The sequence below is a fragment of the Paroedura picta genome, chromosome 1, assembly GCF_049243985.1.
Source record: "Paroedura picta isolate Pp20150507F chromosome 1, Ppicta_v3.0, whole genome shotgun sequence".
NCBI lineage: Eukaryota > Metazoa > Chordata > Lepidosauria > Squamata > Gekkonidae > Paroedura > Paroedura picta.
The window spans coordinates 156,455,445-156,473,236 of NC_135369.1; the positions used below are offsets into that span (position 1 = coordinate 156,455,445).

Genomic DNA, 17,792 nt, shown 5'->3' on the forward strand with positions numbered 1-17,792 from the left:
GGTTGGATACTTTAACAATGTGAAGAGAAATAAATCAAAGCCACACAAAACCTATAATGGACAATAGCCCAGCTAATGCTGCCACTGATCAATGGGAGGAGAGAATGAGTTTTAGTACATGTTCTCTCAAATGTGCTTCATCATTTTTGTTCATTACAGTCAATGGGATTTTAAAAGTTTACTAAAATCAAACAGTAGAAAGGCAGACAATTCAAGTGGTATCTAGTAGTCAAACACAGTAATGTCAGTCCTGTGCAGGCACCAAGAAAAAAAAACAGCATGCATGTGCACAAATCCACACAGTATATCTAAAGTGCTTAGCATGATTGCATCTAATGACTCAATACCCTCCTATTCAAGAAACGAAGAGCACAAAAGACAAAATAACCACTAGGGGCGCTATCCTTTTGAAAACCTGTAGTGAAGTTTCCATTAATTTAAACAGGGGCAAACAACCAGCCTTACACTGCCCATTTCAAGGGGGTTGGACTGAAGTAACTCTGTCTAGGAGCACACCGAAGATTTGCTAAACACTGATCACTACTGAAGAGAAGAGTTGGTTCTTATATGCCGCTTTTCTCTACCCAAAGGAGTCTCAAAGCGGCTTACAACCTCCTTCCCTTTCTTCTCCCCACAACAGACATGTTAAGGAGTTGAGGCTGAGAGAGCCCTGATATCACTGCTTGGTCAGAACAACTTCATCAGTGCTTTGAGGTTTTCCACAACAGCCAATCTTGTTCAGGAATCTCTCCCAGTGCTTTTCTGGAATGATCTGCAAACCATCCCCTGAGAAAAAAAGTTAGGGTGGTTTGTCCAATGTAAGAAATTAATGTGATGGACAATTTCTCGTTCTCTCTTTCCTCAGATTAAGGGGAAGGAGAGGGGATTACTGTGCCCTAACACACATAGTCCTAACATATACTTACCAACTCTCTGTTCCTCTGAGGAGGCTCCATAATCAGTTACTTCCCTCCTGTCCAATAGATAGTCTTTTTTATACTGTGCTCCATTCTCCTCCTCCTCCTCCAGATGGTACTTCCGCAGCTCCTGGATGATCTCCATGATTAGATTTAGGAGGTTCTGCCTTTCCTTCAGCTCTGCACTCGACTCCGGTCTCTCTTTGCAATGTCCCGCCGAAAGCATCACTAGCACAAGTCCAAGCAGCGCAGGGGACCTTAGGAGTCTGCACATCGCACTGCAAAGTAGAAATGCTCAGAGCAAGGAAACAGAGCCACGTTCCTGGGTAATTCCCTGGAAGGAAAAAAAGGAAGGATTGGGGTGGGAGGAGTTGGGAGGGGGAAGGAGTGTCAGGGTGGAAGCTGCGAGTTGCCAAAATGCAACAGGCAAAACAATGGGGAGTCCTGATCTCTGCCGTATTTCCCTCAGATCCTTAGCTTTATGCTCTTCAGGGCAGTCCTGGCCAGCGCACTAATCTAACAGCCTGATCTGCTACTCGGAAGTCCTTAAGCATGACAGCAGTGGATTAAGCAAAACGATGGGAATCCAGGGCTTTCCTCCCACCCACGCTGCACAAATTAGACTGGGGAGAAGAAGTGCAGGCAGTCAGGTGTATCCCTTCCAGAGCTCTTCCTCCACGATCTAACTCCACTTAAATAAGCAAAGGAGAAAGGCAAATCTTCTCCCCCCTGTTCTTGTAGGGGTATAAAGAAAATTGAGAAGAGTTGGCTTGTACTGAATGACCCTCAGGCATGGCAGTGAAACTTTCACCAATGTCTGTCAAAAACAAAAGCTCAGAGGAAATCTGGAATGGGTCCGAGCCTGCTCACTCTCTCCTGTCAGTCACACTGATGGGTGCTGCCCTGGACACTACGCACATACACAAATTAACATCACACTTTCTTTCCGAGGGAGTGTCACCTCACACCGATGGATGTTAGGATTTCCAGTGATTCTGGAAATCTCACTTCCCGGCCAATCCGTCTACCATCTCTAAAGAAAACTTTGGTTTAAGAAACAGAAGAAGCCCTACCAGACAAGCCTCTGGACAGTCAAACCTTGTTTGTATCTTCGATCATACCCTTTATGGACTCGAATGGTCTTATTTGGAGGGGGGGGGGGTTCTTTGTGCTTTCCCAGCAAGCGGACTCGAAGACGCCCCCTCCCCCGCTCTTCAACTGAGCCCGACAGGGTTAAATTCACCTAACGGACAGAATCGGCATCGCATCGTGGACGTGAAGGAGCGTCGAGCACCAGTCAAGTTGGCCAACTCGGCGCAAAGACGCGCAGGTTCAACCCCCCCCCCCCCCCCGCATATTCCGCTCACTCGTCTGCCTCGGGAGACTGTCGTGCCAGGAGAACCGAGCCCAATGATCTGACCCGCTCTGAGCCCGGCCGGGACAGAAGGAGTCCCAGGAAGAGCAGAAGCCTGGGAATGGGGAACGGAGGCGCAAAAAAAAGTTTTGCCAGGGGACGCCGCACCGCTCGCAAGGCTGCCTAGTCCCCTCCCGCCCTCCTTGCTGAGCAGGTGCCTGACGCCCGCTCCCTCCCTGCAAGCGCCCACTGGCCAAACGCCCGGGGCGCTGCCTGGGAAGCCCCTGCGGGGGGGGGGGGGGTTCGGCTGAACCTTCGCCCGGCCACCGGCTTGCGGAGCCCCCCCCCCCCCCGGACCTGGCGCCGGCCGCGCTTTGCCTGCCTCGTGGCCAGAGAGGCGAGCGACACCGCAGCGTCCCGGCAGGCAGCTGGCTTTGGCGGGAACTGTCGCGCCCTCCTGCCGCCGCCTTGCAAGCCTCGGGACCTGCTTGTGGAGCGGCGCGCCGCGTCCAGCATTACCTGTCCGCGGCTGGGTGCCTTCGACGGCTCTCCTGAGCCCGCTTGGCTGGCTGGCTGGCTGCTGCCCTTGGCGTGGTCTCAGCTCCGGGGCGCTCCCGCCGTCCAGTCTCCACCACCTACTCCATGGGCGCGCTTTATATAGGCGCCGAAGGTGTCCGCGGCAGAGTCAGCGCCTCGTATCGACTTGCAAGTGGGTGGGCGAACCAGCGCCGAGTCCCCGGCAAGGCAACCCCGCGAAGCGCCGCTGCTTGGCTGGCTCGCCTCCTCCTGCCGCCGCCAGAAGTTCTCCCCTCGCCGTGCCCCCTCGAGTCCCTTCTTATGCTGCCTCCCACAGACGTAAAAAGAGCCCGGGCTGGCTCGAGGGGGAGGGCGCGAGGAAGGGACCGGAGGGGGGGGGGACCGTCCAAATTTCTCTGATCAGCGAGCCTGCCCGCCCGCCCGAAGTCTTCCCTCGCCGCCGCCGCCGCCGGTCCCCCACCCCCGTTTCCTTTGGACGCCCTGCCTCGTCACACGCCTCCCTTTCCTCGCCGTCGCCCTCCTGGGCTGCATCTTTCCGGCATCTGCGCCGGAGGGATTACCAGCAGCAACTTGGCTGCGCTGCTCGCGGGCTTCGCCCTCGCCTGCTTGTGGGGCGGGAAAGGGCGGGGTGGAAGGACGGGGAACCGGCGCGGGGAAGAAGATTAGCTCAGCGGCCCGAGCGGGAAGCGGCGGCCGCAGCGGCGGATCGATGCACTTCCCACTTAGCCGGTCCTCAGTGGGAAGGGAGGGGAAACACGCGTGGTGGTGGTGGGGGGGGGGGGCAGGTCTCCGGGCCTCCCTTGCCGTAGGGAAGAATCCCCGGGGCTGTACCTGAGGAACCTAATCCCACCCGGATGACAGCCATACTGGATAAGTCCAAGGACCCTCTTGTTCTAGATGCCTGGTTGTAGGAGCTGAGCGGTACAATCCCACCAGCAAGCTTCAAGTCAACAGCCTTCTCCCAGGAGTTGGAGATCTGTAGTAGCTAGGGGATGGACCCCGGGCTCCTTGCCAGATCATGCAGGAGATTCCGGACTCAGCCCCTGGCATCTCCCTTAAGACTATCAGGGAGAAAGGATCCTGAGTTTGATGCCCTGCACAACCTCTGCCCCTTAAAAGAAACAATACTGACCTTGATGAACCCAAGGTCTGGCTTGGTGTAAGACATCCTCAGGTGTGTGCTGGACCTTTAGTCAACAGGTATATTAGAACTGTCCATGAATTTTACTTGTCCATGTAAAGCCATCACACACAACAATAATAAATTAAATCTTATAGCCTGCCCTGGTAGGCTCAGGGTGGGTGACAATCAATATTCAAATACAATTTTGGTAAGTCAATGACAAAACAGTAGGTTGGTTTTTCCTTACATTAAAAAAAACCTTCTGAGGGGAGGGGCTTGGTGTTGGGTCAGATTTCTTCCAATGGTTTTTAGGTTTCTAAATCCATAAATTAGTTTTGGGTAGCTGTCTATTGCCTGTGAGTAACAATTGGGGGATGGATTTCTTCATCATCATTCTCCATCAACTTTTGTTGGGTCTCCCCTCCATTAACTGATAAGAAAACAACTAAATTTCAGAGTCCTTAGCAAAATATCTGGTCCCTCTCATCCATAACACAACACGCATATGGTGGCAGAATCCCCGTTACGCTGAGTCAAACTAATACTGCCTAGTTTGGCTGGGGGTGACTTTCTAGGGTCTGAGGCCAAGAAGCATACCCAGCTCTACTACATTGACTTCCTCTTTAACAGAAGAAAATGGAGACTGGATGTGAAGTCTTTTTCATGTACAGCCCAATCTCTCCATATTGTTTCAGCTTTATAAATAATAATAATATCTCCTAAGCTGCTCAAATAAACCCACAGACAAACCAGGGGTTAAGCCCAGACAGGTCTTAACTTGTGCCACAGTTCAATCTCTGGAATCTATTTTCCACGATGATTCTGGAAGTGATAATCAGTGGATTTTGCTACCTGATTTCCAGCTTATTATAATAAACCCCGCAGCAAATATTTTTAGAAATCTATAGGTGTAGCATCACTTCACCCTACCTTCCTTCACATTATTTGAGCACTAGTGTGTAAATGTATGGTGAGGTGAAGAAAAAAGAAATAAATTATATTCCCCTTGCACAGATGCGGATGTGGTAGAGGAAATCCTTTCTTATTTGACAGGTGTAGTTTACAAAGGGTAGCTCCAGCCAGTCAGTGCTCCCTGCTATCTAGTGGTATAGCCATAGCCTGATCTGGATAGCCCAGGCAAGCCTGATCTCAAAAGCTAAGCAGGGTCAACCCTGGCTAGTATTTGGATGGGAAACCTCCAAGGAATACTGGGGATCATGATGTGGAGGCAGGCAATGGGAAACCACCTCTGAAGGTCCTTCGCCTAGGATTGGACTACACTACACATGCCATACAATCTGGAACCATTAATAAAGTTGGTAAGGGGTGCCGGAAGGAGCTGTGACTCACTGCCTAACCAAGAAGGGTTGGTTCTTATATGCTGCTTTTCTCTAATTGAAGGAGGCTCAAAGCAGCTTACAATCACCTTCCCTTTCCTCTCCCCACAACAAACACCCTGTAATGTGGGTGAGGCTGAGAGAGCCCTGATATCACTGCTCGGTGAGAACAGTTTTATCAGTGCTGTGGCAAGCCCAAGGTCACCCGGCTGGTTGCATGTGGGGGAGTGGAGAATCGAACCTGGCATGTCAGATTAGAAGTCTGCACTCCTAACCACTACACCAAACTGGCAGGAGTTGCGAGCCCTTAAACGAGCCCCCGAAGCAATATAATACATGTGTTTAAATGCTACTGAAACAGGATCCAGTAGAACAACTCTATTTGCTCTAATGGTGTGTATATAAACCTCTCCCTTTTCTGCTAATAAAGTAAATAGAAAGTTGGATCATACATACTGACTCTTTTCCTCAACCTGCACGGAATGGGCAGAGATGGTAAAGGAGTAGCAGAGATAATCAAGATGCACTCTGGCTCACCTGAATAAATAATCAAGTACTTACAGATGAAAATCATGCTTGGAACGCAAAGAAAAAGATGCCAGAAGGCTGCTAATCCAGGTGAGCATCACAGGGATTCCAAGCAGTGAGGGTAGCGACACATAGTGGTGGTAATAAGTATTGCTGAGTTCTAGAGAGTCCTTGCAAAAAAATAAATAAAAAGGAGCAGTGCCTGTTTTTTTCCCCCAGGGGCAGCAAAACAGACTATCAATCTAGTGCAAGAGTTTGAAGTGTCATTAAACATATTTTTCTTTTGCTATCTTTGTTGAAAACAGTTTCAGATCTTTGGGAACTGTGGAGACACTGAGGACTACATCTTCATGGCTTTGCCAGTGATTATTTCTGCCAGCTTGCAAATCAACAAACTGCACACAGAATTACACAAGGTCATTTATCAGACTATTCTTAACTACATAATGAATTCAGGTCCATAGGTTTATGGGGGATTCACTTTATTTGTTTAAAGTCTACAAATATGAAACAGTGACCCAAGTGGATCTTCAGCCGTCGATGTAATAAATGTATACATGCACTAGCAACTAGTTTTCTGCCTCCCCTCCCACAGTAGCTCACTGATCTCAACAAAATGCTGCTTCTGGCAGACAAGGCACCACCAGGAGGGATTCCTGAGTAAATTGAGCCAGCATGGGATAGGAGGATGGGCTCTGGATTAAAAATTGGCTAGAGGACAGCAAATATAATAGAAATAAATGGACAGTTCTCACAATGGAGGGAAGTAAGCAGTGGGGTATTTGGGCCAATGTTATTTAAGTGCATAAATGCTCTGGAACTAGGGGTGAGTAGTGTAGTAGCCAAGTGTGCAGATGATACACAATTGATGAAAACCAAGCCTGACTGAAGAGCTCTAAGAGAAACTCCACTAATTGGGTGAGTAGGTGATAATGGGGCAAATGAATACATCAATCAATAGCCAATGTCATGGTGACTGAGGGGCACCTACATGTTTTGAGACAGTCAACATCTGAATCAGTGCAAGGAGGCTGCATCAGGATGGTCTCAGCCTCTGTGCCTTGCTGTTTATCCTCCAGGGGAAAAGGTTGGCAGCAGGGTAGACGATGGCCCACTGGTGTGATGCAGCAGGACTCTTCTGCCTTGAAGTAGGTTGGGGGAATCCATGGAATTTGCCTTCCAAATTTAACCAGGATTAAATCCTTTCTCTTCCTCCCTCTCTAAGAATTGCTAACTTGTGAAGGGGAAAGTCACATAACATTACATTCAATCATGGATTGTTCACCACTGTCATTCCTCTGACCTAACTAGGTTGGAGACTTCTCCAATTCAACTTAACATCCCATGACTTACTTGTTGGATGTTACAATGATGTTAAAAACGTTCACCTAACAACCTTGGCTCTGTTCAGACTCGTTCATTCAGAGGGTTTTTTTTAAAGCTATGCATGCCAGATTTCAGTTTTCAAGTTGTTGCGGAACTGCCTTAACAATTTTGACATTCCTGCCAAAGAGGTCCACGGTCTTGAAGAAAAGCACTTAAAAAGGCAGTATGCCTATCCGGCTATAGTTATGTGTGCTGTTAAAGCCATGCATCATAAAATTTCCTGCCCGGAAGAAACAGTTACTTGCCATTTGCTAATGGCCAATTGGTTTTAGGTATAAAATTATGGACCATGTTCTTCGTCATGGCTCTGTTATTAGCCTACGGGCTGTTCACCCTTTTACCACGTTGAGGAATCTATAAAATTATGGATAGATAAGATTTTGTTCAGAAAGGAGGGAAGATAGCTGCAAAATACTACTCTGTTGCACTGGATCCATGTCTTGCTTGATGGCTCACTCCAGTTTCTGGCAGCCAGTGAGTGACTGCCAGGGATCCCTACAATAGAACTAATCTTGGCTCCCATGGATGACCATCAAGCTGCCTGGTGATGAGAGTGTCAGAGAGGGGCCAAGAGGGAGCCAGGCACTGTGCCCCAACCTACTTTCAACTAAGGACTTTTTTTCCTCCAACTTCCAGCTGCCATTTATGAAGCCAGTCCTGTCCTGCTTCCAAGGCACTCAAGATGCTGTGCATGGTTCTTCTTCCTCCATTTTATTCTTACGTCCACTCTGTAAGGTAGGCTACACAGGGAGAAGGTGACCAACCTCAAAGGAGCTTCATAGATGGGTGGGGATTTGAAGTATCTTCCTGCTTGCTTGCCAGGCAGTCTAAGTGCTACATCACACTGGCTCTCTCAGGAGGTGGGGAGCCAGCAGCCAAGTCCTATCGTGCCCCAGCCCATGTTTAGCTGAGGGAAACCCGTCCCTCTCACTTTTATTATTTCAACTTCTTGTAATGCTAGAATATGATGTAACAGCATGAGCTGAAAAGCAATAAATATGCAAATCAATGGAATTCCATGGCCCTGTAATGCAGATCTTAATAAAGGCAATGATATAATGCCCATTGATTTTGATAAACTAATCTGAAGCATTTTTGCCGTTACAGATGCAGTGTTAACAGCTAGACAGTGGCATTGCGTTTTTGTGGTGGCACCATCAGTGGTAATAGCAACAAGAAGTTGAAAAGTATGCAGTCCAGTAAAAACATCTTTTCTATTCTAATAAGCAAGAGAATTGCAGTGTAATGTGGGTGGCACAGTCGTTAGTAGGGATGCGCATGGACCGGAAAATTGCGGTGCATTGTGTGCCTGGTTCACAAACCATGAACCATCACAAATTTGCAGTTGTCAAACAACCTGGTTCAGTTTGCGATGTGGTAGAACAGCCCTCTGATGACATGCAAGGGTTTTCATGTGAATTTTCTCTACCAGCCCTCCACGTTTGGTGAGGATTAGATTTACGGAGTCCAAGGCAGGGCCCTACAAAGGTGTCCCCAGGAAAGTGCTTTCTGAGAATATGACAGGCTGTCATTTTGACAGACACAGGTTCAAGAGGTTCATGTGTGTATAGAACAGTTCCTATGCACACTAAAGACAGGGGAGCCCCCCTCCCCATGCTCCTCTGCATGCCCTCCAAGTCCCCCCCCCCTGTTGCTTTGACATGTGGTAAACATTTAGATTGAGCGGAGACTATCTGTCTGGAAAGGTATCCAATCATGAACTGCTGGGAACTGCTTGAAAGTTCATGGAAAGTTTGTATCAGTTGGCCTGCAACAAACTTGAGTTCATGAACCACGAACTCCCCCAAAATTAAACAGGAACTTTAGTTCATGCCCATCCCTAGTCTTTAGAGGTTTTTTTGTTTTTTTGCTGTAAATCCCCCCCAACATAACTGATGATACCTTTTCACTCTTGATTGAAACTCATTTCATTCTTTTTTAAAAAGTAATTGGAAGGATGACTCGCCCACCCCAATCTATTCTATCTTAAAGCCAAATACCTCCCAATGCTTTGTGGTGCATCTGATCCTAACAGCACAAGGATAAATGTCATGGACATTTCCAGGTAGAAGGAAGGCACCTCCTTTTGTGGATACATCTTCTCACCTTTCTCTGCTGAAGTACTGGAATCAGCAGCCCTGTGAAACTCCTGTGCCGACATGCCCTTAGGCTGGGAAAGAAATAAATCCTTAATGCTAAGAACAATTAGGCAATGCAACCATTTGCCCAGGGAAGTTGTGGAATTTCCTTCTCTGGAGGTTTTTAAGGAAAGGCTGGATAAACACATGTCAGAGATGGTTTAGGTCACAAGGAGCTGTTACAACATTGGGGGGGGGGGGGTTCACAGCTCTAGAGAATAATTTAACTCCTTCCTCTCAGTGTGAAACCTTTGTCACATTTTAGTTTTCAAACGATAAAAAACCAGCTCTTTAAATACAACAAAGACCAGCATTTCTTTTCATTCAATCAAATGAGATTGCTATAATCCAGGGTACCAGGACTGATACTTATCTTCTCCATCTCCATGTAATGAGCCAGTTCTCCTCCTCCAGCCAGTTGTTACTAACAGTACTCTTTCCAAGAGCCATATACCTCTCCTGTGTTTACTCCATGGCCTTCCTGGTTACTGGACCAGTCTATTATTGACTATTCATTGGACAGTACACAAATCCTTTTCCCCAGAAGTTGAGGCCTTTCTATGGTTTTGCACTGATACCAAGGGTCAAGTTGTTCTATAATGATCTGACTGTTTAAATGTTTTGATGTGATTTTTGTTCCATTTTTGCTATTAGTATTATATCAGCCTTGAGACTTTAGAGGAAGGCAGAATGCATGCAGTGTAATACATTACAAATAAATGGCCATTTCTGCTCTAGTTATCTGCCCCAAGTTCAATGGTTTGGGGAAAGTAGGTTTTTCCCCCTGCTTTCCACAGTATCATGGTGCATTCATGCCCCTTCTTGAATCTCAGATTTATCTCAGCCCCAGTGTGTTCTTAATTTCTGGAAAAGATCACAATAAAGACTTGGAATTGGATTTCCCCACTCATTTCCCTAAGCTTATCCCTGCAGCAGGCTTTTCCTCTCTCTGTCTCAAAGAGACTAGAATATCATATTGACATAATATTATACCATCAGTATGTATTCCAGGTTCTCTGAATTACCAGCTTTGATTTATTAACAAGTAAGTATCTAGTTTTTTCTGTTGTACAGATATAAGTAGAAAGGCATTGAAAAAGAAAAGAAACACTGGGGATTCAGAGAAGAAGGCGGACTGCTTTTTGGAACCCACTTTTTTCCGGTTCTCCAGATTAGAGGCTGCTGTTCTCCTAACCACTGCACCAAGCTGGCTCTGATAAACCTGATTAACATGCTGGTATAACATTATATCCCTATAACTCAGTTCTAGTACTACTTTAAAAAAAATTGCAAAATCCCTGGTGGATCAAGAAGAAGGAGATGCTAGAGGTTTGTGTCAAGGAAACTGTGGGAAACCTGACATGTTGAAGCCTCATCACTACTGCCTTACCAGCAATAGGGACTGAGGACCACCATCCAGGCCCATCACTGCATGGAAAGCACTAAGTACTGCTACATGGACCCTTGGTTTAAATGCCTAATTCAAAAGAATACTGAAGTCTTCCACAGTCTGAATCAGCTCTGTGGCAGAGCAATAACTGAACAGAGTTTCCAAGTTCATGTTGCAAATGACAAAATAGGTGCCAGTATAGCAAAATCACATATGCGGGGGCAGCTTCTGAATCAGGAGGAACATTGACTTGATTTTAAGTTATAGGCACTTGCTTGTGGTTTCCTAAAAATGAGTTTCTTAATGATAGTGAGAACAATCAGACTGTTAATTCTGTAGGCCACTAGTTGCCCCTGAACTTCCACCTGATGGATGACTGCCCTGACTTTCCCCCAGAAGCATTAGCCAGCTGCCTGGAAGCAGTGATGAAATGGCTCATGGTGAATCGTCTGAAGCTCAATCCTTCAAAGATGAAGCTAGGAAGGGCAGGAAGGGACCATGCAAGGAAGTGCATCTGCCCAATCTGGATGGTGTGCAGCTATCAATGGCTCACTCCACCAGGAACCTGGGCATGATCCTGGATGCTTCCCTCTTCATGGAAGCTCAGGTCACAGGAGTAGCATGGCTGGCATTCTGTCACCTTTGCCAAGCCAAACTACTAGCGCCCTACTTGGCCCCAAAACATCTAGCCACATTAATCCATGTGACAGTCATCTCTAGACTGGAGTTATGCAACTCGCTCTATGCAGGCCTGCCCCTAGTCTTGTTCCGGAGACTACAGCTGGTCCAAAATGCAGCGGTGAGGGTCCTTACAGCAACACCATGGAGGTCCCACATCTGGCCCATCCTCCAACAACTGCAGTGGCTACCAGTCGAATTCCAGATTAGTCTAGAGTTTCTGGTAATCACCTTCAAGGTCATACGCAGTCTAGGCCCAGTGTACCTGAGAGACCGCCTCTCTGCCTATACCCCTCAAAGAGCGTTTCACTCTGCCTGCTACCTCAAACCAATTAGTGATTCCTGGCCCCAAGGAAGTCCACTTGATCTCAACCAGGGCCAGAACCTTCTCTGTCCTGGCCCCCACCTGGTGGAACAAGCTCCCAGGCCAGATCAGGGTCCTAATGGAACTGAAACTGTTCTGCAGGGCCTGCAAAAGGGGTCTCTTCCGCCAGGCAATTGATTGAGGTCGACCAGGACCAACAATTCCCACTAGGCCCCTGAACCTCCCTCCCAGAAATCCATGCGCCTGACTCGAACCATGGACCATTGTGTTGTTGTTGTGTTGAACTGTTATTCTTCTGTTGTTGTTATTGTCATTTCCGTTGCCGTTGTTTCTATTTAATGTAAAAAACTGAGTTTGATGCATAGTTCCTTTATGTTTCATGTGAACCGCCCTAAGCCTCAGGGGAGGGCGGTATACAAATGTGCTAAATAAATAATAAATACATAAATATTAATCCCCATGTATTATTTCAAAAGCAGTTTGCCATCAAGGGGACTTTCCAAAGTAGCTTGTGTGGTGGCATTGGTTGAGGAAGGGAGAAGGGCTGGTTTTCAAAGGGAAACGTGGATTTAAATCCTGATCGGCCTGCCAAGCAGAAGACTAAAGAATCTCTTTGTTTCCTAGTCTTATGATACTTTATGCTTTTAATAGATATTAGTAAGGAACATATTACGTAGTGTTTATTTTCAAAACAGTGACAGTAAAAACTAATAGTGTTCTTTTGAGGCATGTGACTATAAGAGTCACGGTGTAGTCATATCTCATGCTGACTTCTGCAGTGTGCATCACTTCAGGATCTACCACAGCCTGGTGGGTTCTAGTTTCAGTTGGTTCATCTTTTCTTGAGCGAGAGAATCAAGCTGCCCTACTACAGGAGTACTCTTCAGCACTATGTTGAACAGCCCTGATACAAATCAATATGTTTGGAGTCGGCCACAACTCGTTTCAAAACATCCTGCTTGGTCCAGTTCTTCTATTTTGAAAGCACACATCTTACCTTCCCCCTTGTTTCCCCGTATTTAATTTCTGAAATCAAATACAAACACACAAGGGATATATTTCGGAACAGAACATCTATTAGCATCCGTCTCCAAGATGACGGCTACAGAGTAGAAATCTTATCTCCTGTTCAAATACTTCAGCAATCAGCCAATCCATCTGCATGCTGGAACTATGGAAAGATGGTCTTCCCTTTCGGCATGTACTGAAAGTAATGTCTGGTGGAGACCTGTGTGTGAGGATGAAAAGGCATCAAAGAGCATGCAAGCTAGGCCACTGTTTCTGTGGGTCTCTGTGCAGAGCATCACCTTCACAGATGATGTGATGAGCAAAGTGGTAGAGAGATGCCCTAACCTGGAAAGGCCACTCTAATTGGATCTTGGGAACTAAGCAGGAAGCCAAGTATTTGGATGGGGAATCCACCAAGGAAATCTAGGGTTGCTATGCAGAGGTAGGCCATGACAACCACCTATGAACATCTCTTCCTTGAAAACCCTACAACAGGGGTAGTCAACCTGTGGTCCTCCAGATGTTCATGGACTACAATTCCCATGAGCCCCTGACAGCAAAGTCATCTTCAGCTTGATGGCAGAGAGAGAGAGAGAGAGAGAGAGAGAGAGAGAGAGAGAGAGAGTAGTACCTATCTGAGCTAAGATACTGGCTGCTATGAAACTGAGCTTTACTCTAAATGTAAATTGCATTCTTCCCATTGTTGTTAAGAATTAACTGTGTTCTACAGGGCAGGATGAAATGATAATAGAAAACAGCAAGGCCACAACTTTCATCTCAAGCTGTAACTTATTCAGCACCAACTAGTTACAGATGAATGTTCACTATCGTTAGCCAGTGTTTTCCTAAGTAAGAAAGCAAGAATGGGGAAGAGGGGTGATGTAGCTCTTCAAAGAATGTTAGTATGGGTAAAACTGGCTTAGCTGGAGTTATTTCTATAAACACTGCAGCAGAAGAACTCTGTAAGTCCCCCCCCTCGACAGGACACAGAGAATTGCGATCTTCTTTGATGAGATCCCTGTAGGGTAAGGTTTTATGCTTTCGGCTGTATCTGTTTATTTAATATATAATTGACAGCTAGAATGTAGATCTGGGATGGGGTTCCATCCAATAGTTAACTAATCACATGCATGATTAGTCAACTATCTGACTTGGAAGAAAAACAGCTATCACCCCAAAGTTCTGGGGAACTAGATGGGGTCTAGATGCTGAATACTTGGAAGCTGAATGAGTGTGGAACTCAAGTCCTATAAGGTTGTTCAGTCTATCTTGCATTAGTCTCTGCTACTTCCCCAATTCAGTATTTCTTAGACTAAGGCTCAAGCTAGAGGTTACATCTTACATAGGATGGGACACAGTTCCCTGTTCCAAGACATCACACAGAAGAACAGGGTTTCTGAACACTGCGAAGTGGGAGGAAGGACTTCTGGCTTCTCTATCACACTGTTTTCACCAGAGAAAAGGCCCTTTTGGTGGCCTGCTTGCCCCTTTCTTTGGCTCCACATGTCTTTCCTATGACGCAGAAGAGATGGATGCTCCCTCCTGGTGCCAATTCAAAGTGTAATGTGAAAGCAACCATGTTTTGACTGGATTTAGTTGGCCTACATAAAAACAAAGGGGAAACATGTTCTGTCTGAGTCTACTCAATGAAGATTGGTAAAATTTTCATGCTAAGAGGCTCAGCCTTTCAATTGCACTCTTGTTTCAACTGATGAAACCAGACATAGGATTCCTATCAATATTTAATGCACGGAAGTACTACAACTTTGGATGCAGTTTTAGACTGCAATTGGCTGTTTAAAACTGAGCTACTATGCAATCAATATCTCGGTAGGGACTTGGGAAAAGATTGCTGACAGCAGATCTTGTATACAGGCAATAAAAATACAATGGAATAGATCCGCAAAGAATGCTTCGAATCTGCCATTCCTAAAACATGGCAATTGAGTAAGAATTGTTTTTAGAACAGTTTTATTTTTAAGACTGAAAGAGAAAAACATACAACCTCCAAGCAAATAAGAAGCACTACGTGCAATTCTGGGCCGGAACGCAATGTTAAGTATGAACCAAATATGTAAAAGTAAAGATATCAGCCTTAATACAAAATGCTGGCTACTCAACGCCATTCTCTTCCCCATAACAAGCTATGGATGCGAAAGCTGGACCCTAAAGAAGGAAGACAGGAGGAGAATACATGCTTTTGAATTATGCTTTCGAACGAATGCTGCGAATACCATGGACAGCCAAAGTTAGCAACAAGACAGTTTTACAGAGGAGCAAACCAACTATGTCATTAGAAGGCAAGATATTACTGCTAAAGCTCACTTACTTTGGACGCATCATGCGATCAAACTCGCTAGAAAAATAATTAATGCTCAGCATGGTAAGCAGAAATAGGAAACGTGGTCACCAAAGGATCTGCTGGCTCAACACGATCAAAGCCGACACAGGGATGATCATGAACCAACTAAGAGAACCAGTCAGAGACAGGGGCACATGGCGAAGTCTTTCCTATAGAATCGCCGAGGGTCGGACACGACTGAACGGATAACATCATCGTCATCACCACGTGCAATTCTCAGATTACATGTTCAACAGTAATATGCAGTAATGCCTGACACTGAGCTAATAACTCTGCCCCCTTCATTGACTTGGCTGTCAGTTGGCTGACAAAGCTACTGGACTCCCTATGCAACCACCTCAGCACTGATTAGAAATAAAGAGTCGGTAATCAAAAATATCCCCTTTTCAATGGTGTGTAAATGTGTGACTTAGAGTTATTTTGTTCACTATGGTTTTACCCTGAATTGAACCTTATATCTTTAAGATAATTATATGAAACAGTGTATGTATGTACATTTCTTTTCTTTTCTTTTTTTTGTACATTTCTGTCATATTCAAAATCATTTTCAGTATTTTTGATTCCGCGCGCTGTGCATGTGCGTGAGGAGGGCAGCCCTTTTGAGTTTTTTCATCTTGTGGAACCAAAAGGATCAATCCTGCAATGTTCTCGAATGATCTTCTCCATTCCCTTCTTTGAGTTGTAAGCAATGAACAGCTGTGTCGCTTTGCATCATTTCTAAAAATGCCCATCATACTTGTGGTCCATTTGGACTGCAGTATTTGGTCCATATACAACTCTGCCATGGTGTGATGACATTCTTACCATTATAAAGCACAGCCAGTTTTGTACTTTTGTACTTTATCCACAGGAGTGCATTTTGAAACTAGTTAGCTGTATGAAACATAATTCTGAATATGGCTCTTGGTATTATTTTTCACATTTCTCCCGGCGTCTTTTAATCTTGCAGTTTTAAGGTCCTTTTAACGAACATTTCAGTGTACAACATGATGGAAAAGGCCAATTAGTATGAAAGAGAATGAAAGCAAAAATTCTGATAATGCCTTTATATAAATCGATGGTACAGCCAACTTGACAACAATGTGCATTGTTCTGACCCAGCTCAAAAATCATGGACATGCAAAAGGTACAGCAAAGGGTAACCCAGTTAATCAAGAGTTTGCTTCCTCAGTCTATGTGGAAAGTGTGCAGAGCCTTTTAATGGGGGGAGGGGATGAATTAGGAGAAACTCGATAGAGGTCTATAAAATAATGCATGGTATGTGAGGAGTACTTCAAAAGAGATTTATCTCTCATAACTCTAGAACTCAGTAAGCCAATAAAATGGATTGGCAATAAATTCCAGACAGACAAAAAGCAACTACCTCTTCACACAATGCACCATTAACCTACAGAGTCTTTGCCCCAAATATGGTGATGGCTTTAAAAAGGGAATTCATGGAAGATGACTGCTAACAGTCATAATAGCTGTACTGTTCTTACATGTGCAGAGAGAGGAGTGTAGGCACGGGGGGCAAATATAGAAGGTCTGTTGGTTCCATGACTTGCTTGTGGTGGCATGAAATATCTAACAGGCCACTGCTGGATCCACCAAGTCGAACTCAATGGGCCTTCCTTCTGATCTAGTGAGTTGTGTGTATGTGTTGGGGGGAGGGGTCAATGTACATTATAATTCTACAGATCCTTTTTGTAAAGTTAATGACGCTTTGTGCTTGCTTCCATGAGGGCTTTAAAAGATTTTTCTTTTGCAAACACTACTTTTTTTGAGGGGGAGAACAGCACGAGGGCAAATGAGCTTTTTAACCTATTCCTTTCCTAATGCTTTCCTTCTGGGAGATCAAAAGCACCCTTAAGCTGCTTTTATTCCCTCTAGGAAAAATGTGAGAGCAGAGGCAACTCAGGGATGCCGACCCCCCCCCCCCAAAGGCAGTGGCAGAAAGGAAAAAGTTAAAAGGACATTCTCCATTCTCATGTCAAGTTCCCATGATTATTCTTGGGAAGATACCACATTAGACACCCTCTGGACAATGTTGTTTGGCCTTGACTGTTGTCAAGAAAGATGTTGAAAAGAATTGCTGAAGTTATCATTGAGAGACTCATGGGACAACTATCAGTTAGCTGATCATCCCAACTTGGTGTATTGGTTAGGAGCAGTGTCTTCTAATCTGGAGAACCAGATTTGATTCCCTACTCCTGCACATACAACCAGCTAGGTACCTTGGGGCAGCTCTCTCAAAGCTCTCTCAGCCTTACCTTCCTCACAGGGTGACTACTGTGGGGAGAAGAGGAGTATTTATTATGTATTATTTATTTATTATTTTGATTTATATAGGAATCCGCAGCAGTTCACAGAATAAAACATTAAAATACAATAAAACCTCATAAAACCCCAATTTACAATAAAATAAGCAAGTGGTCAATAACACCAATAATCTATCCTATCCCACCTCATTCAGACGGTTCAGACGGAGACCGGGTCTTCTTCCACTATGAGTGGGTGGGTGCAGGTCTGATAGACTCTAGTAGACTTTGATAGACTTTGATAGACATTGGGAAGGGGTCCTTGATGGAAACACCGGGGTTTTACCCTGGCCTCAACCGTATGCCTGGTGGAAGAGCGCCATCTTACAGGCCCTGCAGAAAGCTGACAATTCCGACAGGGCCCTCAGCTCTTCCGGGAGCTCATTCCACCAGGTTGGACCAGGACTGA

General features: G+C 45.6%; 1 protein-coding gene across 3 annotated transcripts in view; it reads right to left on the reverse strand.

The window, feature by feature from the left end:
* ALKAL2 (ALK and LTK ligand 2) overlaps positions 1-17,792 on the reverse strand; it is a 38,670-nt gene that overhangs the window by 12,332 nt on the left and 8,546 nt on the right. The window contains exons 1-2 of one of the 3 annotated variants that reach the window (XM_077309613.1): positions 2,791-3,411; positions 927-1,251 (exon numbers count right to left, since the gene is read on the reverse strand). In XM_077309613.1, the coding sequence (XP_077165728.1) occupies positions 927-1,191 (265 nt within the window). In that variant the 5' untranslated portion in view covers positions 1,192-1,251; positions 2,791-3,411. Of the gene's footprint in view, positions 1-926; positions 1,252-1,990; positions 2,080-2,790; positions 3,412-17,792 lie in introns of those variants that run through there. The other 2 variants (XM_077309622.1, XM_077309630.1) reach the window with 2 other exon arrangements.